The sequence below is a fragment of the Sardina pilchardus genome, chromosome 4 (genome assembly GCF_963854185.1).
Source record: "Sardina pilchardus chromosome 4, fSarPil1.1, whole genome shotgun sequence".
Taxonomy (NCBI): Eukaryota; Metazoa; Chordata; class Actinopteri; order Clupeiformes; family Clupeidae; genus Sardina; species Sardina pilchardus.
Genome location: NC_084997.1, coordinates 29,221,264 through 29,233,104, shown reverse-complemented (window position 1 = coordinate 29,233,104; position 11,841 = coordinate 29,221,264). Strand labels below are relative to the sequence as shown.

The window sequence follows — 11,841 nt, the reverse complement described above, 5'->3', positions numbered from 1 at the left end:
AGGGAGAGATGGAACAGGTGGTGCCCTCAGTATCTCTACTGTTATAATGACCTGCCTTTTTATCATGTCATTTTCATTGGTCAGAAGGTAAAAAGGGAGAATTATTTACAGCAGGAAATGTAGGCTAATTAAATCACATAAAGTGTAATATTTCAAGCCATTTTGTTTTAATCATGATGATTACGGCGTACATCTTAAACCAGATTGTTAAACCAGAATCTCGCAATTTTAATTCAGTACTAATGCAAAACCTGTTGTTATTCAAGATATTAAATTCATGTATCCAGGTATTATTCTGGTAAATCACCATTGTAGTTGCTCCCCATAACCTGTGGTGGTGGTCTTCTCAGGAGGACAGCTTTAACATATCTGGCATCGCTGAGGAGATGGACAAGGTGCTTGAGGGGGTGGCAGTGGAGAACCAGGGGCAGGGGCAGGACCAGGACCCCCCCTCTGCCCCTGCCACCGCTGCCCCCACTGGGGCCTCTGATGTGAGGGCCACTGGGGACGGTGCTGCCTGCCCTCCCACTCCCCCCTCCAGGATGAAGGTGGTCATGTCCACGCCAACCTTCTCACTCAGGTGAGCCAACAACCCAGCGTGATGGGCTGTGGATGGGAAAACAAATAGATAGATAGATAGATAGATTTATTGATCCCCAAGGGGAAATTCAAGGAATGTGTAGACACAGACTGCGTTTACATGCACTTTAGTAACACTTTCAGTTTTGTATTTGCACATGTAAACATCATACCCCGATTTCGGAACCCCGGATAAGCCCTTATCCAGGTTACAAGTATTCCGGTTATGCTAGGTGGTGTACTCCCAGAGAAACCGGGATACTGTTCCATGTATACACCTTATGCCGGTTTCTCAGGCAAAACACGCATTACATTAGTAACCGGGATACGGAGTGCTAGTAGAACATTAGCGTTGGTAACCGGAATACTATTATTCATCATGTAAACAGGGATATTAATGACCGGGTTTCTCTGTGTTCATGTAAACACCATATCCTGAATATGATCAAAATCGGGATAAGCCTCATAACCGGAATACTAAAGTGCATGTTAACGCAGTCACAGACAGAATAGATAGCAATGAGAACTTGATGATGAAACAGAATGAGGCAATGCTAATTTGGATTTAAACTGGAGTTAGAGTTTAAAACCGTGTTAAACTCCAAACTAGCGACAGAGCAATTGCTCCATTAGTTTCCTTCTTGGTCAGAGCAAGACACTTACTGTATTCATGACGCTTATTGGTTATTGTCTCCCCCCACCTTATTGGTCATGGTCTCCCCCCACCTTATTGGTCATGGTCTCCCCCCACCTTATTGGTCATGGTCTCCCCCCACCTTATTGGTTATTGTCTCCCCCCACCTTATTGGTCATGGTCTCCCCCCACCTTATTGGTCATGTCCAGCTCCCTGACAGTTCTGTAATTATGCAGATCCACATATACGTAGGTGAACAATGTGAAGAATACACCTTTGCTGTTGTGTGTCCTTTAACAGTAGCGGAAGTGACACTCTTGGTCGACGTGAAAACTCCGAGGGGAAGTCCCCAGGCTTTGCGTTCTCTGGCCCTCTTGGTCGCCATGATGACCCCATGGCGAAGTCCCCAGGCTTCGAGTTCTCTGGGCCCCTTGGTCGCCGTGATGACTCGGAGGGGAAGTCCCCAGGCTTCGAGTTCACCGGCCCCCTCGGTTGCCGTGACAACTCCGATGCGAAGTCCCCAGGCTTCGAGTTCACCGGCCCCCTCGGTCGCCGTGACAGCTCCGATGCGAAGTCTCCAGGCTTTGTGTTCTCGATGACCTCTGAACCCTCTACGCCGGCCTTCTCTGGATTCGGATTCGACATGGGCTCCACCGCACAAGGGGAGGTGAGGGAAGAAATTAATAGCGATTAATAGTGCAATTGAGTAGTTTTGTATTGAGTATTTTAATAGTTTTATTAGTAGGCTTAATTGATGTATTTTCATCGCTGGAGTTACTCTTTAATAACGACGGACCAAGTGGATCCCAGGTTCTTTAAGCAGGTCAAAGCAATGGAGAAAAACTGTAATGTGTAAAACTGTAATCTGTTTGCCCATGGTATTTCTGTAATTCCTTGATTCCTTCTATTTTTAGGAAACCCCATTCGCATTCACAAGTGAATATTTCAGTGACAAGGTATGTTTTGCAATAGTTTTTTGGGCTTTTCTAGTTTTACAGTTTTTCACAGTTGCTCAAACACCAACACCTGAACACATTTATTGAATTATTCCCTTTTTTGGCAAAACCATAGACTACTTGCACCCACTTTCACCCATTTTACCAAACTCATGAACCCTTTTTGCAAAACTGTGAACACATTGTGCATTCTGATGCACTTCTTAATTATATTGATAACCAAACAACGCAGAAGTTGAACACAATTAGTGCACAGTTGTCTCCATTTGAACACTACCACTCAAAATTGATAACACTTGTGTCTAATGATGTGACAACCAATATAAGTCAGTTCAGAGTTCAGAGACGCAGGGGACAACAAGTGTGTGTTACAGTAGAAGTGGGGTACAAGGAAGAGGAGGGTGCAGGTAGGAGGAAGAGGATGAAGAGAAAGACAGAGAGTCCCAAGAGTTGCAATACTGTAAATGATGATATTTGGGCAACAATCATTGACCATGTTCTGGTTCATGGAATGCCAATGACAGAAGCAGGACTTCATGGTCCAACCCAACATCAGTGGTTTCTCTGTGGCGTCAATACGTAATCCAAAGATTCAGACTACAGAAGAGAAATAGCGTAAATGTCCATTATCATACAGTACAGTAATCACTGAACATCCACTGTTACACACTTACTACCCTTTGAGCTCAACTCTGAGAGAGTGAAAGAGCTGAGTTATCAGTATGTCCAAGTAAGTCTAAATTTAGGCACAATACAATATTACAGTATTGCATACTTACAGTACAGTACTATCAGAGTGTGTGGCATTACAGTACAAATCATATTCAGTACAGTATTGGCCTGTCTTTCTGTTCACTTACAAAACTATTGATTTATATCTTCATATAGGCTAGAGGATATGAGTAGAGAGTGATATAAGTCCTTATTCTTTATTTTCATTGTGATATTTTATTTTTCAAATTAGAATGAATACAATTCCTCCAGGAGCCATAAACCCTGCCCTGAAAACGGTGTCTTCCATTGTTTGGTGTATTGTCTTATCACTGCTCTGCAGGACTGTAATTTTGCCTGATGTGTTCAATGATTTGAGACCATTAGTTCGTTTTGAGCAAAGTTAAAAGTGTTTTGAGGTGATTGTTCAGTTTTGCAACAAGATTGAAGGGTTTCAAGAATGTAGTTTGAGAAATGAGTTTTGTGTTCACAGTTTTGAGAAAAAGGTAAAGAGTTCTGAAAAAGGTGTTCTAGCAATTGTGAAAAACTGTATTAAGAGAAAGAGAAAGATGGATATTGATAATGAGTAAGTGAAAACTAGGGTTGCAAAGGTGTGGAATCTTTCCATAGGAAGTTAAAGGGATATTCCGCCATTTTTGGAAATACGCTCATTTTCCACCTCCCCTCGAGCAAAACAATCGATATTTACCTTGTTCTCGTTCATCCAGCCATTCTGTGAGTCTGGCGATACAACTTTTAGCTTCAGCCTAGCATAGATCATTGAATCGGATTAGACCATTAGCTTCTCGCCTGCTAGCTTCATGTTTAAAAGTGACTAAGATTTCTGGTAATTTTCCCATTTAAAACATGTCTCCTCTCAAGTTAGAAAGTGCAATAAGACCAACTGAAAATGAAACCTGGCGTTTTTCTAGGCTGATTTGACATGGAACTACACTCTCATCTGGCGTAATAATCGAGGCAACTTGCAAACGTACCATAGGCGCAGTGATATTGTACGCAGCATCTGAAAATAGTCCCCATAGACAACAAGCAGTAGTAGTGCCAGTAGTGTGCAAGTTGCCTTGATTATTACGCCAGATGAGAGTGTAGTTCCATGTCAAATCAGCCTAGAAAAACACCAGGTTTCATTTTCAGTTGGTCTTATTGCACTTTCTAACTTGAGAGGAGACACGTTTTAAATGACAAAATTACCAGAAATCTTAGTCACTTTTAAACATGAAGCTAGCAGGCGAGAAGCTAATGGTCTAATCCAATTCAATGATCTATGCTAGGCTGAAGCTAAAAGTTGTATCGCCAGACTCACAGAATGGCTGGATGAACGGGAACAAGGTAAATATCGATTGTTTTGCTCGAGGGGAGGTGGAAAATGAGCGTATTTCCAAAAATGGCGGAATATCCCTTTAAGCTGGGGAATTTTGGAAATATTCCAAGTTGGAAACCTTCATGGAATTAAAGGAAATTATGAGAATGATAGTGGGTGAGAGAGAAAGAGGGGTGGATAGTGAGTAAGAGAAAGAGAGAGGTGGATAGTGAGTGAGAGAGAAAGAGAGAGATGGAAAGTGAGGGAGAGAGAAAGAGAGAGATGGATAGTGAGTGAGAGAGAAAGAGAGGGATGGATAGTGAGGGAGAGATAGAGAGGGGTGGATAGTGAGAGAGAAAGAGGGATGGATAGTGAGAGAGAGAGATGGATAGTGAATGAGAGAGAAAGAGAGGGATGGATAGTGAGGGAGAGTGAAAGAGAGGGATGGATAGTGAGGGAGAGAGAAAGAGAGGGATGGATAGTGAGTAAGAGAGAAAGAGAGAGATGGAAAGTGAGGGAGAGAGAAAGAGAGGGATGGATAGTGAGTGAGAGAGAAAGAGGGATGGATAGTGAGTGAGAGAGAAAGAGAGAGATGGATAGTGAGGGAGAGAGAAAGAGAGATGGAAAGTCAGTGAGAGAGAAAGAGAGAGATGGATAGTGAGTGAGAGAGAAAGAGAGATGGAAAGTGAGTGAGAGAGAAAGAGAGAGATGGATAGTGAGTGAGAGAGAAAGAGAGAGATGGATAGTGAGGGAGAGAGAAAGAGAGAGATGGATAGTGAGCGGACTTGGGAAATGACCTCAGGCTGACCCCTGGTGCTTGTGTTGTTGGACGCCTACAGTACACACTGCTGCGCCTACTGTACACACCACTGCTGCGCTATGTCTCTTTCCATGTATTGGGTATGCTCTTACTTAGACAAAAACATATACAGGGCTCCAGACTTCCTGTAAACATCTTGTATTTTAGCCATTTGCATTTTGTTCTGCCTTCTACGTAGGCTATGTCTTGTATGTGCTGTGTGTTGTAAAGTCTTACTGGCCCAATCCCAAATGTCCGGACTCAGACTCACAGACTTTGGTGCGCGTTCTCGCGAAATTCGTAAGGCCTTAGGGCTGTCCCAATGTCGAATTTCAAAAGGTGTGAGGGTTTGAGTACACACTTACCGAGCCCTTTCCGTGAGTCTGCATCGGTGCAGACTTCAAATAAGGGAATTACCCACAGTTCAAAGTGTTGTGACGTTAACCGCGGAGATCACAGGAAAATCCGGAAATTACAAAGGTGAACAACAGCACGACACACGTGCATGGTGCAAATGTCAGCAACATCTTTGTTATTAAACATCCCCAAGGTACGTGTGATCTTGTGAAGTGCTGTCCCAATCCCAAACACCTATCTGAGCCCATGTGGCCTCACACACTCACTCACTTAGCACCTGAGATCAATTAAATCTGTGAGTCCTTAGTCCTAGTCTTTAGGGCTGACATTGGGATTGGGCCATTAAATCTGTGAATCTTTAGTCCTTAGTCCTCAGGGCTCACATTGGGATTGGGCCACTGTATGTTCGGTCTGTCCTTACTGTGTGAAGTACTATACCAAGTTCCAGGCAGTGTTCCGTCGTGCTGGCATTAAAGCATTGACTTGACTTGCTTCCCCGAGGTCATGGTTATACTGACTCATGTAGACTACATCTGCACTGCACTAACAGTCACTCGGAGTTAGATGATCAATGTTTTTGTGTCTTCACAGAAATCTTCGGAATCGAAGTTCTCAGGTAATAATGACCTGCATAATAATTATACGTATTATCAATAGGTAAAGCATCTTTACATAAGCCGTAAAATGTATGTCAGAGGAACCTCTCCAGACAATTTTGAATAATACTGTTGTATAGAATCACTGCTGCCATTATTAACATATTAATGTATCATATTATCTAACTGAAACTTGGGGCTTTTGTATCAGGCTCCTACAGGGGTTTGCCAACAAATCAATATTTCAGACCTGGAAGAAAGTAGTACCACCATCGTTATCTAATTTTTGACAGAAGTGGCTTTTAGAGGCTTTTGCATTTGGACTCTTCGATTGTTTATGCGTTGGTGGTGAAGGTAAAGGCACTTGGAATTTAGCCAAGCAGGCAATATTCAGGAATCAACATATAATGCTGTGTACGTGTGTGTGTGTGTGTGTGTGTGTCAGGATTTCCGTTTGACCAGTCTGAGAGCAGATCTGAAGAGGACTTCCAGTTCTCGTTCTCATCCAAGAGCCCTGCGCCAAACGCCGCCTCTGAGGACAAGGCAGGGAGCGGAGAGGGATTCCCCTTCTCCTTCAACTTCGGGAATTTCTAGCCTGCCGAGATGGCTTGTCCGTCATTGTGCGCGAAGTATTTGAAGATTCACTTCTATGGATTTCCTATTCGTGGTTTGGATGAGATAGCTGTGATTGTTTTAAAGGTGTGACAATGAAAATGTACATTTAGCCAGAAGAAGAAAATATATCATCAGAGTTTTTTTCAGAGTTTATTTTCTTTTTTATCCAAGGACCACGTGTTAAGTCCTGGCCTTTATTGCTCTGTGTGTGTGTTTGTGTGTGTGTTCATAACTTTCTGTTTGTCATCACAAGCCTGTTGTGTGGAGGCTGGAATCAATTTAAAAAGCCAGAAAATGTGTTTTAAAAGTTCAACACACGTGGGAAGGTATGCATTTGTCCCTGTTCACTTTTGGTTGAAAATGTGCAAAAATGTAATTTATATAACATGTAAATAGCTATATTCTGTTATTTATTGGAATGAGCGAGATCAGTTCAGTGATATTCATTGTTGACTTTATTGTTTTCTTACATTCAGGTGGTAGTGTTTACACAAATACGGCCATACACTTGGTATGACATGTTACTTGAAAGAAATACCAAATAAAAAAATAATAATAAAAAAAAAGGACTGGAATCAAAGGCAGAATGTCTAATTAACCACCATGTTATGGATTCATCATAAATGACATTCAGTCATGACACTGAAGTTCTACTACTGAGGATACACATTGTATCTTCCTATTGGAGTGCTACGACAACACCACTAACAGTTCATTTGTCACGGTCACATACAGTCACAGACAATACATTTTCTTTGAAAACGATTGCACATACAGTATAGAAGCACTGTTACCAGCCTAGTTTGGAGGGGTTGATTAACAAATCGATGTACAAGACGCTTAATATATGTCAAATACAATTTTAAAAAAAAAGTTATTTAACTTTTCACAAAATATTCATAAAATCGGTGACAATCACGGCACAGCACACTAGATGTGCAATATCTTATACAATAACACCACAGTGGAGGACGAGATCAGCCACAAATATTGCATTTTGCATAAAAGCCAACGGGTTAGTTAGTGCATGGACAAATTTGGACGAGTTTGACTACACATGAGCACAGCTGCATCAGACATTAGGGAGAAATGAGAAACGTCGGTGCAGACTGCAGAGCATTAATAAAGCACCATATTATGAGTACTTCGGACCACCAGATTGTAAGTACTTTGGACCACAGTTGAGTTGATTACTGGTGGATGTTAAAGCACGTGTCTTCCGACTGTCTACATAAAACAGTATTGTACAGGCAGATGCCCCTGCGCAGCATAGTTGTGTAGGACTCTTCTGTGAGCCTTTGGTTGTTCCAGTAGTTTATCAGGAGTTATGATCTACAGTGCAGTTCAGGTGAGAGACAGGCGATCAGGCTTTTATCCCTTTTAATAAGGTGCGTGGAATGAGAAGGATTTCTGCTGGAGTGCATTTCAAGTGCGTGCCATGTCACGCCCTAGTGGGAGGTGAACAGCAAGCAGTGTGTAATTTGGACATAACGACCTGACGGTATTGAAGCACTGGCACATAGAGTTCACACAGACACACACCAGCATCAGCATGTAGTGGTGTGCTGTCTTGATATTGATAACCACTGCTCATGATAATAAAATGGATGCCTTACACCATATCACCCCCACCTATAAGTCAACCCGCCTTGTTAATATTTTTAACACTGCATTGCTGAGGTCCTCAATTGCATGAGTTTATAGTCCTATTCAGCCTGACAAGCTGATTGTTCGGAGCACAAATTCACATTCAAGATTCTTCTAATCACATTGCCACACAATCTAAATCCAAGCTGATGACTTAAAATGAAAAGTCAACTGATTTATCTTTGATTGATTAAGGCTTTGAGTTATATATCGCTGCATTAAAGGGACTAAAGCACTTTAACAGCAGCCCTCTGGTACGTCAACAGCCCTGATAGGAGTTAGGATTTGGTCCTGAAATCTGAGTGGGTCCTGAGTGATTTGGTCTGTGTGGTTCAGGCACATCAACAGGTGAGACTGAGTGAGGGATGTACTATTGAGGTGAGAGAGTTTGGATGGAGTGTAGGATGTGACGTGATGTGTTGGCTAGTTGATGCTGGTCTTGGTTTTCTGTTGTTTGTTTGTGTGTGTGTTGGTTTGTTTGTTTGTTTGTTTTCTGTTTTCCTCAGAAGCCGGTTTCTATGCTCAGAGATCGGCGGGTCACGTGTTCGATCTCCCCGGTGACGTACTCGTCAAAGCTGGTCTGGTACTTGGCCAGCATCTTCAGCATGAGGCGAAGATTCAGCCACCACTCCACCTTGGGCATCCTATGTCTGCAAAAACACACACGTTAGCTACAGCCACCACTCGACCTTGGGCATCCTATGTTAAGGTGACCAGATGTCTGAGACCAAAACCGGGGACATAATCCCAAAAATGTGGAAAAAACGGGGACATTTTCAGTTTGACTATCAATCTGATTGAAATACATACAAGTTTTATCTTCAAAAAACGGGGACACAGGTAGTTTTTCTGTATTTTCCCAGGTACAGGCAACCAAAAACGGGGACTGTCCCCTGAAACCGCGGACATCGGATCACCCTATCCTATGTCTGCAAAAACACACAAGTTAGCCACCACTCCACCTTGGGCATCCTATGTCTGCAAAAAGTCACTCATAAGACAATAACTCAGAGGAGCGGGTTGCTGCGGGTTACAGCGTCCATGCCAAGTCCGGGATCAAGCGCCCACTGGATCCTACTGTAGGTTTGAATCTGACCTGCAGTCATTTCAGTAAAGGACACTTGGAAAATCTGAGTAAAATGTAGACCTACCTAAAAAAATTAGGTGGAAATCGTTACCACAGTTATTTTACATAAGGGTCAGTTATTTTTTTACAGTGCCTAATCCCACCCAATCTCTCTCTCCCACTCACTTCCTGTCAATCTTCACACTAAATTAAGTCATATTGCCCCAAAAATTACTTTTAAAAAAGACAATCACTTAGAGTAGTGGCTCTCATGGAGTCCAACATATGCTTAATTTATTACGATTATGAAAGAATCAGAATATTTAATCCCCCACAGAGGGTTCCTGGATCTAAAACAAATTGAAAATCCCTGACAGAGCAGGCATCATGCACCATGCATTGGCACAACCCAAGGGGATCTTTTACAAACAAGCACCCTAGTTTTATCCTATTCAAACTCTACTGTCTTACCTTATCCCATCCTATTCCATCACATTCTATTGAATTCTATTTTATCAAATTCTACTGCTGCTGAGTCTCTTGGTGAATTCTGCCAGAAAGATCGAAAGGACTCACTTAAAATCGGTCTGATCCTTGAGCTCGGTCACAGGACTGAAGGCCAGCACCTTCTTGTTCAGGCCGATAACACACGCTGTTTCTGGGGCGTTGGCAAACACCCTCCCTGGTATACAGACACACACACACACACACACACACACACACACACACACACACACACACACACACACACACACACACACACACACACACACACACACACACACACACACACACACACACACACACACACACACACACACACACACACACACACACACACACACACACACACACACAGAATGTGTTATATATTAAACAGATTTAAAATATTGCACACTATACCTCAAAGAGAACAGAGAGGAGAAATGTAGAACAAAATAACATTATAACAGTTCAAAAGATACTTGCTGAAGCAAGTATGACTAATGTATATTCTAATTCTAAATATACAAAATATGACCTAATTGCACAGCAAATGGATTCTCAATGTTCAGTAACACTTCACTTGAAGGTATCTACCAAAGATTCTAGAACAGAGCAAGATGGATCACTGGCCGGAGAATACGTTGGATTTTTTGAAGTACATTCTAACGCTCCATGGGCGCCATTTTGGTAAGCCGAAAAGTAATAAATCGTGCCTTTCACACGGCCAGATCATTACCGAGTAACAAAACAAAACAAAAAACAGCTGGCAACGGCAAAAACAGCTGTTGAGGTGGGTTTATATGATTGGAACTGTGTCAGAAATGTTGCTGAGCTTACCAAAATGGCGCCCTGTACCGTACTTCATTCTTTTGACGCAACTGATCCATCTTGCTCTGTTCTAGAATCTTTGGTATCTACATAAGAGTGACATCATGACACTGTCATGACCTATGAACCCTAACCCTAACTTGTCGTGACAAAAACTAAATGAGACTTAATGACTGGAGCATTGAGTCATAAACGTTTATGACTTGTTTCTAATGTGTATGACATGTACATGACAGTGTCATGTCACTCTTATGTAGATACCTTCAAGTGAAGTGTAACCCTGCACATCAATTCGCAATGTCCTCTCTAATGAGCTGGTGTTCACCTTGTCTGGGGAGCTGAATGTTTACGTTACATCTGAATGAACGAGTTTCTCAATGTTCTCTTTAATGAGCTGAATGTTAATCTCTAATGAGCCTTACTGTATCTTCTCGCTAAACAGCTGAATGTTTACCTCTAATGAGCCTTACTATACTGTACCTTCTCTCTAAAGAGCTGAATGTTTACCTTGTCTGAAGTTCTCCACCATCTTCTCAGAGAGCCACTGCACCGCCCTCACTCCCAGCTTGGTGCCGAAGTTCCTGTCAAAGGGGGAAGGCGCCCCTCCCTACGAGAGGAAGACGAGAGGAAGTCAAGCAGTCTTAAGAGTCCTCATGCTGCCCTGCGAAATGTTGTCAAACGAGGCACTGAGAGACTTTTGCAATAAACCACTAACTGTTGTTTAATAGGGAACCTGACATTCAGAGGGATAATTCTAATACTGCTCCAGATGTTTTGCACGAATAGTTTAATCTTTAAAGACTGAACAGGTGTGTGTCAGTTCAAAGAAAGGAAAGGAGACTGATACCACCATTTACAAGAGAGAGAGAGAGAGAGAGAGAGAGAGAGAGAGAGAGAAATTAGAACAGCATGACCAGGAAGCGAATAATTTCCAGAACTTTCTTCTGAGCGGAAACACAGTTCTCCACCTACCTGCTGGAGATGCCCCAGGATGTTGACCCTGCAGTCGAAGATGCCCCGCCCCTCAGAGGAGTACAGCTTGTGGATGAAGTCCGTGGTGTAGTGCTCATGGCACTTCTCATTCCTACACACAGAACACAACACGGCCCACGCAGACAGCAGCATCAGGCGTACAGTACAGCTGCAGTTTACCCATATATGCTCTTCCTGTTTTCCCTCATCTTGGCCTCTCCCTGCTCTTAAGCAACAGGGCAACAACTGCTGTTTTATATTTATACTTGTATT

General features: G+C 42.5%; 2 protein-coding genes across 6 annotated transcripts in view; one reads left to right on the top strand and one right to left on the bottom strand.

Moving 5' to 3' along the window:
* LOC134078774 (uncharacterized) overlaps positions 1-7,099 on the top strand; it is a 13,157-nt gene extending 6,058 nt beyond the window's left edge. For all 3 annotated transcript variants that reach the window (XM_062534918.1, XM_062534917.1, XM_062534919.1), the window contains 6 exons: positions 1-17; positions 351-580; positions 1,515-1,881; positions 2,129-2,170; positions 5,950-5,974; positions 6,400-7,099. The exon at positions 1-17 is cut by the window's left edge and continues 30 nt beyond it. In XM_062534918.1, coding sequence (XP_062390902.1) covers positions 1-17; positions 351-580; positions 1,515-1,881; positions 2,129-2,170; positions 5,950-5,974; positions 6,400-6,548 — 830 coding nt within the window. In that variant the 3' untranslated portion in view covers positions 6,549-7,099. The remainder of the gene's footprint in view (positions 18-350; positions 581-1,514; positions 1,882-2,128; positions 2,171-5,949; positions 5,975-6,399) is intronic.
* The window catches only part of pfkla (phosphofructokinase, liver a), a 23,618-nt gene continuing 18,786 nt past the window's right edge, over positions 7,010-11,841 (bottom strand). The window contains exons 19-22 of one of the 3 annotated variants that reach the window (XM_062534913.1): positions 11,569-11,680; positions 11,104-11,203; positions 9,859-9,964; positions 7,010-8,866 (exon numbers count right to left, since the gene is read on the bottom strand). In XM_062534913.1, coding sequence (XP_062390897.1) covers positions 8,719-8,866; positions 9,859-9,964; positions 11,104-11,203; positions 11,569-11,680 — 466 coding nt within the window. In that variant the 3' untranslated portion in view covers positions 7,010-8,718. The other 2 variants (XM_062534915.1, XR_009938861.1) reach the window with 2 other exon arrangements.